Source organism: Triturus cristatus, chromosome 3_2, assembly GCF_964204655.1.
Source record: "Triturus cristatus chromosome 3_2, aTriCri1.1, whole genome shotgun sequence".
Lineage (NCBI taxonomy): Eukaryota > Metazoa > Chordata > Amphibia > Caudata > Salamandridae > Triturus > Triturus cristatus.
Window position 1 is genome coordinate 618249373 of NC_140584.1, and position 12481 is coordinate 618261853.

Below are 12481 nucleotides of genomic sequence, written 5' to 3' on the forward strand. Positions count from 1 at the left end.
ATAAATAGAAAGCTCTTTTAATTGTGTTCTAGGGCTGCCTGAATGATCCATGACTGATAATTAAAGGGAACAAAGACAGAAAAGTCACATTACAAATGAATACATACTTTTTTTATTTATAACCCTATTTAGTGTCAAGATGAGGTCTTTACAGGCTCTTTAAACAACACATGGCTGCCATTTTTCTTTTGGCAACCCTACTTTATATTCCTTTTCATGAAATGAATTCTCACACTACAGCAGTTAATATAAAATACAAATGTAAGGGATAGGCAGAGTGGGGGTCCAGACGGTACTGGAACAAAAGAAAAAAAACGAAACCTCGGTAACCAGTTTACAAAGGTATGTAAATATGCAAATGGTCTTTAAAGATCTGTGAACAACTCGGGCGTGCCGGAAATGAGACTTCAGACACTGCCCAGACCAGCCCACAGCAGCTTCAGCTGCAGCAGCCCCAGCTGAGACACATGACGGGGGGGGGGGGCTAAAGCCCTTTTACCCCTATGGGCGTTGCGCGCCTGGCATTTATGCAGTTTGTACTCCGAGTCGATTCATTGACTAATGTTGACCTATTGATATTCTGAAGAATACGGTGACGGGACTCTCTCCATATTGTAGGTAATTATCAAAAGTTTGAATAGGCCGGCGATCCCAGCTTAACATCTTCCAGTGAAGATGAGGAAGCGGAAGGGTCGTCACATGATTCTATGCAATGAACTGAACTTTGATTGGACTATGGTTACCATGGAGACTGCTCCCCTATGGTTGATGGGATGTGTAGTCTGTAATGTTTTACTGTTTGTTTAAGTTCTTTTAATACTGCTGTGAAAATAAAGTGAAGAAATAAATACATAATCCTCGCTTCCTAGTCCTTAATAGAATTGAAACTTTCCTTCTCATTAGCTAGTAAATGTGTCATTACTGCACAGAATAAAAACCCACATTGAGTTTATTCAGTATTCATCAGGGCAAAAATTATCACGTAGCATGAATGTTCATGGTTTAACGTGGATTTTGGTGCTTTTCACCCCCCAAATACACATGTTCCTGTATTTGCTGTCCATATTCTCCCATCCCCCCTACTCCCATACCCCCCTATTAATGCCAACAGGTTTGCACTGCCGACATTTATCCTGTGGATACTTTATTTAATACAAAACTCATAATTCCAGTATATGTGGTAACAAGATCTACTGCACATATCTGACAGTATTTTTCTACTTGTGTAGGGCACCGTGCCTCATAGAACATAGGGTTCCCAACCAGTTTATTCCACCTGGAATGTTTGTATTAATTCTGGGACTTGTAGTTCTAGTTTTATACTACGACAAACACCAAGACTACAGATCCATGCAGGCAACGACAAAAATCTGGCCTGAATTAACCATTCACGCATGGAACAGGGTAAATACGAAGCCCTGACCTGATAACTTCAGCGTGCTAGTTTTTTATTAGCCGTTTGTGGGAGCCTGCAGTGGAGTGATCGGATCTGTTGATGATCGTATCCATGAATTATTCTGTTTTGGTCTGACTATTCACGGCTCCCGCGCCCAGCAAAGTTACTATTTCTCAGTTCTAACGACTATTCTGCACCTCCGCAGCCCGCCCCCTCGCTGTCACAGTGGTTTATTCCGTCCTCTTTCTATATCCACAGGCAGGGTTTTCTTTCGGCTATTTGTCTGTCCTCTTTCTATGTTTACTGTTGACAGATCAATACGGTTCTCCGCTCCGACGCTGTACTGGTTCCCATGGACACTGGAAATGGCGCCTAGAGGTGAGTGTCACACAGAGACTGGGCACCAAAAAACAAGAGGCGAGATAAGAGGGGGGCAGAAAGAGCGTGCAAAGAAGAAGGGGAGGTGATGAGAGGCATTCTGGTCATGACGAGGGGACAGCTAGATCTTTTAGGAGACCTGGAATAAAGTGCTCTGAGAAAGGGGCATGGAGAGAGGGGCATCGCAAGTGGATGTAGGGTGAGCTGTAGAGTTTGAGGGGTCAAGTGCAGGCCAGGGAGATTGCGCATGGTAGGAAGAATAGGTAATTGGTAATTTCCTGCTGTGACCCTCGGAAATATCTTTTGAGTCTAAGCCATGTCAAGTAAATGTTCAAGTCGGAGTCGGACCGGCATTTCAATACTAGTGGTCAAGAACTTCCAGGGCTTTCCAGGAGGAATATTTGCCCCGTTGCTCATCTCATAAAATTCATATGGCTCTGGTGCATGCATAGCTAGTGCGTCCGAATGCTCAGCCAATTGTGTTATTTTGAGTGGTTCTTCCACGTCCCCCATAAAATATGTTGATAATTGGGGAATTAATTGATCAACGTTACATTATCAGCAGGTCACGTTGTGCTTTACGAAACACTTTGCTTACGGAGGCATCAGAGGAGTATATTTTAATTGGGGGAGTCATCGAGTGCTCATTCAAATTGTTATTCTATAACATCCACTTCTAAATTCTACCTTTATAATTTTACCAAAGTACTAGTTAGAAATATTCGATTAAATATCTGGTCAGAAATCCGGAACCAGTGGCATTTCTTGGGGTGTGTAGACCACACTATAAAAATCGCCCCAACTCTAGTTGTTGGGTAATGATTGTATGTGGATATTGAACTTATTGATGCATTATCATGTGACACCTTGTTGTTTAGGCGTGTTATTGTAAACACTGTCACGGATTGCGCACTTCTTTGCACCTTGCGCCGTCTGCACCAATGAATGGCGTTACTGTTGAATTATGAATAGTACAGTATCAAACAATGGAATTAAGGGCCTTTTGTTTGATTACGCCATTCAACTACCGTTCCACGTTGTGATTCATTTGGTGGGTAGATCTTTGCATGAATTTAACCCACAAGACCATTATTGTTGGAGGGGAGGGGATGATTGAGTGGGCATCAAATCTCCGCTTTTAGACACTTGCCAAGGTGTGAATGGGCGTATATTGTGAAGTCTTATTAACATCATCTTGCAAGCTTCTCATACAAAGAACGCAAAGAACGTGTATAGCTCAGGCAGCCATGGTGCAGGTGTTTCTTGTGTATAGAACAGGTATAATGATGGAAGCAGCAGTGCAGTGCTGCAGCACGTGCAGTATCATGCACGCTTTCATTGCTCTCAACAAAAATCTACTACACAAGTATAGTACCTGTGACATTCTGAGACAAACACACAGCAAAACGGGACAGACTGCTGCAGCGTAGGACGTACATGGAGAACAGGAATAGTAGGGGCAAAAGATTAGAGCGTGGTTATTGTGAGTGTGTGGTCTAATGAATAGGGTAGCAGAATAAATATGGAGGGATAGTCAATGTAGAGGAGGAGGAACTGGATTATTCTGAAAGGAGGTTAGAGAGATTTGCAGCTGCCCCTTTGTTGCTTGGCTCAGTCACTCCACATACAGACCCTTGAACTCAGTGAAAGCTGAAATTGCACCCCTCTTTAATAGCGATATGCCCTCTGCATAAATGAAACCCGTTGTTGCTTCAGCTAACATAACTTAGCACTCCAATATTAGCTTTATGGCTCCATATTCAAAAAGGCAGAGCTTTTTTTTTCTCTGGCATTTTGGCCGAGCTGCATCATCTGCTGTATTTGCTTGATTGTCTGGAGAAATGTGTGGGGAAGGACACCACAAGTATGACAAAACCACCCTTACATACATATTCACCAGCCACAGGAGTTGGCTGTGCAACAGTCCTCAGATACTTATGGGTGCAGATTTTCAGTTTTCAGTCTGTGCTTCCTTCACATATTCATTCTTACAAAGGAATTGATATAGATAGAGCATCAGTCCTCCCAACATGATCACCCACCATCCCAGTCCAACTTAATGTAACTCAGTAATCTTGAAAATGAAGTAATGCAGATAGCAACAGCTGCTATTTTTGAGTTATATATGTAGAAATACGCCTTTTCTTCATTGTCACTCCAGATTGTTTACCTTTTTCTGGACCCTATTGTCTCTGGACTTAGAACTGGAGGTGGTTGAGCCAACAAATTGACAGGGAGAGCCGAGCTTGCCCCTGTCATGGTGGCAATGCTTTTAGTGAACTAAGAGGCAAGTTAGTTGTCACATGTACCCTATATGTGGCCTAGATTTGTATTATAGATGGAGCAATATTATAGGCTAATAAATCTCACACAAGGGAGGTTTTGTATAACATACATCCTGAATAATCATATTTGAAGGTTCTCTCATGTGTGATAATGAACAAAAGGGAGGCCCAGTGAAATAGTGTTTGCCTACGATCACAAAATTTGTTCAATCAGGGAAGCTGTGTTTGATCACAGATTTTCCAGTTTAACGCTGCGCAATTGAGCCATTTAAAAAAACAAAAAAAAACGGTGTTTATTGGAATTTCAGTTGTACAGTATGCAGCCATTTACTCTCCGTTCAAGTACTGTTGTTGTGGCAACAACCATATGCATTCCACATAGCTTACTCAGGTACTGTACATTTAAACTACATTCCTTTAGATCGTGTCAGTAAGTATATAGGGGATCCTACAGCTAAAGAAAGCATACTCTGCTACATCCATTAGTTCAAGTGGTCTGGCTTATTGTCCAATTGAGCCACTTGATGGATATCTCTTTCTGACATAAAAGGTTAATGCTATGTCCTTAATTTTTGGAGGATGAGTTCGGAGCACAGTGACTGTCAGAATCCACCTTTTATTTTTAGCAAATTTACGTAACGCGAACCATGACCAAGAAAATGAATGCACATCATAAGAGACACTGACTACATTAAACATTTGTGTTGTTCAGTACAGGGAAATTTGCTGGCATCTGCAGGATGCTTAGCATAGGCTGGATTTCGAACCTAGTTATCCATGTTGCCTTGTCAGCAACTGTAGACCGTATGCCACAGTGTCTCCTGTAAAAGCTCGGCTTGTTTTGGGCTCGAGACTTCGAGAGGACATTGAGCTGAGCCAGAGCCAGGCTTCTGGCTCGAGCATTCAGTAGCTCATCCACTTCTGCCTAGAACTCTGTGAACTGTCACCCCTCCAAAACAGTAGTAAAGTGCCTGTGCTCTCCTTTAAACATGATTTAATTGGCTTATCCCTGATTGACATATTTGACTTGTCTATAAGTCTCTAATATATGGTATAGTAAATGCATCCAGGGTCTGTAAGTTAAATGCCACTTGTGGACTGCAGCACTTAATGCCACACAGTAGGCCTGTAAAACATGGCTTCAGCCCTGCCATGTGTATCCTAACTGCAGCAGCCTAAAACGCTGCTGTCAAACCTATTAAAATAACCCTTTGACAGACTGGATACCCTGCCTTTAAATAGTAATATTCACTCCTAAGTCCGTCTTTTTGCCCACAAGGTAAAGTGTCTGTTATTTAAAAGTGGAACATGTGCAAAATTAAAGTTGGCATGTTCCTTCAGTGACCAGTCTCCAAAAGGTTTTTTTCACTGGCAGGATTGTAGCTGGATCATGGAAAATGCAAAGCACAGATTATAAACTTAAAGATGTCATTTTTAATAGGACCTGGCTAAAATAGTATTTTAAAAAATATTTTTCATATTTAATAAAAGTCTAATTCATTGGTTAAGCTGGATTTTAATAAATATTTAGGAAAAGTAACTTTTAGAAATTTCCATTTTTCCTGAAGCACCTGCAGGGTAATTTGCATTAGCTTGCCAGCAGCTGGCCAGCAAATGCTGGACCTTAGTGAGGTGTGAAAACTGCTCTCTGAGCGCGTATGGGCCATTTGATCACTCTCAGTTCAGGAAGCCCAGTTGGGGTGAACCCAGTAACTCCACTAACTTGAATGAGACAGAGGTTAGGCCTGCCTATTCATAGTTTAGTATAAGGAAAGACATGAAAAAGTGTTATATCGACAAAGATATAGTTTTGATGCTCCATCCTTGGATACAGCTTCAGGCTTGCCTCACTGGAGGATTTTGAGCTCCTTACGAAGACTAAGCCAGATGGTAAGAACTTTGCCTGAAATGAATTTACTAGGTGTTTCCAACCCGTGCTCAGTCACGCCAGCCTAAAATCGCATCTAGGTATCAGTCTACCCTTTCCATAGACTGTTATTGGTGTTTAATGCTTTTTGTCCCTAATTATATTATTGAAGTTTTAGGGTTATTTTGTTCATTAAAATGTACTCTATTTTTCTAATTCGGTTTGGAATTAGTATTGTTCAGTGTGTTGTCAGTATTGCTTAAATGCCTTATATATTGATCTGCTCTGTGTTATAACTGCCAGGGGGTTGAGCTCTAGTTATGTTAGTGAGTTTACAGTTCACCCTGGCAAGTTAGTGTTAGTATTAGAAGTATTACTCCTTAGAGTGGGCAACTGCCAGCTCACAGGAATTATGTGGCCTCGGTGGACCAAATTATGCGGCAAGACTGACTAAATTATGTGGCAAGAAAAGGCAAAATATGCAGTGTAATGCAGTACATTTTTTGATATTATTAGTTCATTGTGTCGTAATTTTTACACATGTTAACATTGTCTGGGAAATTTTTCATCTCATTAGTACCAGTTTAACACACACATACAGCATTAAGCAACAGAAAAGTGGCCAGCCAATTACCTTCCACTGTGGTGCAACATGCATTGCTGAGTTTTTTGTAACATTGGATCTGTTTGAGCTAGAAACCCATTTGAGCTAAAAGCCGCAGATTATGCAGCAAAGGATGGATTACATGGCAAATGCTGCAAATCCATAAATATGCAATATTCTAGCTGCAAAGCTTTCCATATAATTCCAGGGGCCCGGGCGGCTTCCCAGCCCACTTCATAATCCACTTTCTTACAATATGGCATAGTGTGTAACGCCTGAAGTTCTGGCTTTCTCTGGTGACAGGCCAGCATGCGTCCTGCAAAAAAAACAGTGTGCCCGGTGTTTTGTATGGGCCGTCTGGCACTACTGAGGGGCAGATATGAGGAGGAAAAAACACAGACACGGTCACAGGGGTCAGATGCCTTCTCCTAGCCCCCACCACTCACCAGGCAATTCTGAGTGTGTTCAGAAGATAGCTGCATTGTGCTTTACCATGTACAACATCTCAGTGCTCTCACGTGAGCTATCGCCCTTATTCTGGGGAGGCTGCTTCTTCCGCCTTTGTGCTCCCACAGCAGACTAGTATTGACCCCCAAGTCCTCTCCTAGGTTAGGTTCATTTTAGTAAGGAGTGTCTTACCTGCAGGGAGGTTCAGGATTGTCTTAGTCAGTCATAGCTGAAAATGCTGGAATGGACTTCTGCCCTTAACACATTTCTCGCATGAATGAGATATGTTTCTGCCACCTTGATTGGCTGTGAGCACCAGAGTGCCGTAACTCAGTTCCTGCTACCTGTAGTATAACGTCTGTCAGTTGGACAAAATAAACATTAAAACGTCTTGTGCCCTGTCAGAAAGTTGGTTAAAATTTAGGAATGGTGGTACCATTACCAACATAAAAAATACACCTTTGTTTGGTCTCAAACCAATTTTCATTGACACTTTGCTTAACCCCTCACAGCAATGGCACAGGAATTAACAAAATATCCAGAGAAAATGGTGTTAAATCCAAACAGTAGGTCAAAAACCAAACCAGAAGTTAAGGATACAACACAATCAAATTAATTCCCAAACTAATTTAAAGAAGAGAGAAAATTTTATTAACCAAAAGACATCAATGCCAATAAATCGGATAGTGGGAACCAGCAATATGAATGTACATTACAAGTAAAGACGCCTAGAAAGGGAAAGCACTACTGAAAAATATTCATTTGTGTTTGACTGGGATCTAGGCATTACAAGTAAAGACGCCTAGAAAGGGAAAGCACTACTGAAAAATATTCATTTGTGTTTGACTGGGAACTAGGCATGATTTCTGCCTGACTGTGCTAGAGCAGAGGCCTGATGCATCAAATGGACCTCCTGGTTAAAAATTTTAACCTATGGACTTGGCCTTTTTCCTGGAGGTTAAAGTGTTCCAGCGGGGCAAGGTTGAAGGCTGAAGCAGACTAGGGTCCTCAAAGTCAGATTTGTCATCATTGAACTTGTGCTGAAGCTGTTGATTTTGACACCAAAAGCTCTGAATGGGCCAAATCTGGATTTTGTAGCTGCCTATGTACTATGTACTGGATAGATACTGCCATATTGTTCTAGCCTAGAGTTTCACAGTTGGACTTAGGCACTTTTTTAAGTTCTCATAATTCTTTAGCAGGGTAAGGCTAGAGGTTATAGCTGTGCATACCGATACACGACAACCTGTTTTTACTGCAAGGTCCTACTGTACCTGTTTTCAGTGCAGCAAAAAGGTCAGAGTGGGACAAACCTGGTTTCCTTGCCCCAGTTCTCCAGAGGTGTATAAAATGACTAAGTCCTACTTTTCTTTAATTGCTGGCAAAGCTCTTAGGTCATCAGGATAGGCTTTTAGGCACCAGCTCTCCAGCCAGGGGTCTTGCAGGGTCCATTCCTCAATGGTCAAGTGGGGCTTATTAGGGTCCGAGTCCTCTTGCTTTTTGTGTCCCTGGAGCAGGCACATAGAAGTTCAGCCATATGACCCAAGGAGAGCAGTTCCAATCCATGGGTGCCCCCAAGAGTCCTTGAATCTTCTTTCTTTCAGCAGAGCTTTCTCCTTTGGGTGTTGTTGTTGCAGTTCAAGGAATGTTCTGAGGGGGTGGTATCTGTGCACTATCTAGCGATTGGAGACATTTTCCTACTCAGTCCTGTTTACTTTCTTGCCATATGTCCACCTCCTTTTGCTGTACTTTTCTTTGATTTACTGTAAAAAGAAAACAGAAGCCCTACATCTAAAATGGGTAACTCCTTCTGTCAGAAGGGTATCTGGCTCTGCCTAAACCACCAATGAGGTCGTCTGCCTTGCTCGAGTCCAAGAACAGGGTGTTCTCTCCATTGGGGCTAGAGGCGGAGAGTCATGGAAGGTGCTGGGAATGAATGGGAGAAGATCCTGCCAGCTTCATTAAGCATCTCCTAATCAAAAGAGGTAGATTCTGCCAACTGTTTCTGTAACACTCCCAGAAGGTTAATTCCTGTTGAGTGGCCATTTATTTACAACACAACTTCCTTCCTCGGCTTAGAAGCCATGCTAATGTCCTCAGGTGAGCAGGGTCATTAACTCCAGTCAGGAATGCGTGTTGGGTTTCTTGAGGGCATATGAATGGTAAAACTGTTCCTAGCCAGTTTGAGCGCAAGCAGCGCAACATGCAATCTTATAAAATTACTTTAAAATTCGATGTCCTCATTAAATTACATTTTTCCGAGGGGAAAATATTTCTGATTACACTTTCATAGGCATAACAGAAATTAAGGGTTTTAATTTCACCAAGGCACGTTTATGGGGAATCTAGCTTAGCCTATGCAGTGAAAGGAGCCCTTGGCTATTTAGTCAATGTGAGTGCACACTATTACTGATGTATAGTCAGGGTGACTGGAATTATGCGGCAGGAGAGGGCCACATTATGCTGCAGGGTTCGGTAAATTATGTGGCAAAGAAAGGCAAATGATGTGGCATTATGTGACACATTTTGTAATAGTATTACTTTATTAGTTCATCATTTTTGAACTTGGTAACACTGTCTGGGCATTGGTTGCAACTCATTAATGCAATATTAATCCCCAAGTATATCAATAAGCAACAAAAAGATGACCAGTTTAACTTTCCAAAGGGCCTTTTAGTGCGCAGCACCACGTGTCACTGCATTTTAGTAACTTTTGAAGTGTTTGAGCTCGAAACAAAATTTTAATTTGTTAAGATCTGCAGATTATGCCGCAGATGATGGATTATGTGGTAAATGTGGCAAATCATAATAATACGAAAAATCACAGCAGCTGCACAATTGCATAATTCCAGTGGCCCTGTGAATAGTGTGTCACTTTTTAAAGCGCCCAGATCTGTGGCTTTGGAAGGTACATTTTAGGGGTGATCTATTAATATATAAAACTAAGTTTTCCTAAAAATGGCCATTGTTCTTTCCATGTGTCACTACAGTGCTTTAAACTGCAGGCCAGCCGGAGCTCAATGATGCTATTGGTCGGCATATATTTTTGTCACACATACGCGTGGTGTAAATCTACAATGCAGCCCGCATATGACATTTAAGTTCCACGCCGTTTGAGTGTTTTCTATGCCATTTACCATGGCTTTTCAGGAAGTTAAATAGATTAAGTGGATAAAAGCAATTTTGACCAATTTTGGGGTCAGAGCACACACACTGCGGCGCTGAGCCCTCATGCTAGCAGAAATGGGATGCAGAGGAAAGCAGGAAGAAATATATACACAGATTGCAGTTGATACAGAATGATTTGGTAAGAATGATAGTGTGCTTTAACAAAGGACACCAAACTCCTGCATTAAGATCAATGTGCTGAATCCCACTCAATAAAAGAGTTACATGTAAGGCTCTGTTCATTCTTTACAAACCTTTCTACTCATGTTCATGCTCCCCATTGACTGAAAAATGTGTCCGTTGTAAACCACTAAAGTGTTCAACCCAGTTCTTTGTAGAGTTTCTTGTTTGAGAGACAGAACCTTCTCAGTACCTTAAACCCACATCACTTGCCTCACCAAGCAACACAGGTATCCTTTCCAACTCAGTACCACACTTATACATTCTACTCTGCCACAGCATCAAATGACCTTTTGGAATATTGCAGTTCAAAATCACACCACTTCTATAACGCTCACACAAGCAGTTCAGCTGCTCTACCAGTATAGTACCTCACTCCACAATACAGCTCTACATGCTAAAGATTCCACTAAACAAACCATATACTAGAGGTCTTCAAACTGGGTGTGTCTCTTCTGGGGGGCCTGAATAGATCTCGGGGATAGTGGCAGGCACTGGCCAAGAGGAGCTTCATACTAAAAATGTTGCTTTCCTTTTAGTAAAAAAAAAAGTGTCTTGTTGCGAGAAGGTGTAGGGGCGGGGGGGGGGGCTCTAAATAGCCCCCCAAAATCCCTCCCCTCATTTCTGGTTAAGAATCACACTGTGGATACTCTCACACTTTAGGAAGACAAGGCGGCCCATAGCATGTTGACAATCATGTATTTGATTGCATTTATGTTCAGCTATCCCTTTTAAAAATACAATGTTTGGATTGTTAAATATGTTTAGATAGCCCAATGTAATAGAATAATTTTGAAATAAAATAGGTTTGCAATTCTGAGTGGGTGGGGGGGGGGCGCTGCTGTGTCTTTTAAATGAGAGGGATGCTGTATGAAAGAAATCTGAAGTCCACTGCTGTACAATTAACACAAGGCCACACCCATACCACGTATTAGTGCACCAAACAATGCAGCACATAACATAGTAAACCACACTATATTCCACATCATATCACTACTTACAGCACAACAAACATTAAAGGCATGCACACATTGCCACACTGCAAAGCTTCTAATCACATTGCACTATACCACATAACGCCACAATACACCACTTAACACTGTACTGTTTAGGTCGGATCCAACGACACCTCACTATACAACATCGTACTGCACACTGAAATATGCTGAATACTATAAGATTTCAGGCACTATTGAATGCCATGTTTTCGCATACAAATTCTAGCATCATGAATCCTAGTGTGCCAGAATATATCATCATACACAATGTATTGCACCAGGACACTCTGTGACACCCGGTTCGCTCCAAAACACCAGGTAAGCAAAGCCATCATCCTACACCATACCTTACAATACTGTACAACACATACTGGAACATACTTCACATACCATTATAGTTCAGTACACCTCCTAATATCAAGCCTCCATCAGGCATCGGAAAATGATAAAAGTTTTACCAGATCTGAAATTCTAGAGACTTGAATATTCTACGAAACCTAAATGTAACATACTTGACCCATAAACTGGTCTCAAATTGTGTGATACTAGACACTTATTCCATTTCACAGCCGCCTTTTTCTTCATCATCACATATGGGAGCACCTTCAAATCAGTGAGTTCAGTATTTCTACTGTGTAAAAAAGCTAATTTATTTGATTTACTAGACTAAACCTTTTGCTTCATGTATAATAAGAATTTAGCCCACAGTTTGAGAGCACATGACCCCTGACTTACCTGTTAGTTACTAATAGCATTGGCATCAGAGTTGGGGCAAGAATGTTTCTCAGTTTATGTTTAACAACTCAATTTTATTAAATATATTATTAAAGCATGGTATGGAAGCACACTGTAATTTACAGACAGCACATTTTCTATTGAAATGGCCACAAATGTTCCTAATAACATTCAGTTTTACTGATAAAACTAAATAGACAATATTGTGTGGAAATTGGGTTTCAGCAAAAATATTTCATTTGCACATCAGTAAGTAAAGTGTCCTGACATCTTTCCATTATATTAAAATCTTTTGTTTTCATCACACAGAATTACAAAAAAAGGAATTCCTAATTATTGAAATATGTGTACAGTTCAGTTACAAGCTATTTACATTGTCAGAGAGATCACTTTACAAAATCCTCTAACTTTGAAATTGGAGAA

At 41.2% G+C, this 12481-nt stretch overlaps 1 protein-coding gene across 1 annotated transcript in view; it reads left to right on the forward strand.

Moving 5' to 3' along the window:
- Window positions 1-1700: 1700 nt before the first annotated feature.
- Window positions 1701-12481, forward strand: part of TMEM216 (transmembrane protein 216) — a 44434-nt gene continuing 33653 nt past the window's right edge. Inside the window, exon 1 of the mRNA XM_085648521.1 lies at window positions 1701-1774. Coding sequence (XP_085504647.1) covers window positions 1762-1774 — 13 coding nt within the window. The 5' untranslated portion in view covers window positions 1701-1761. The remainder of the gene's footprint in view (window positions 1775-12481) is intronic.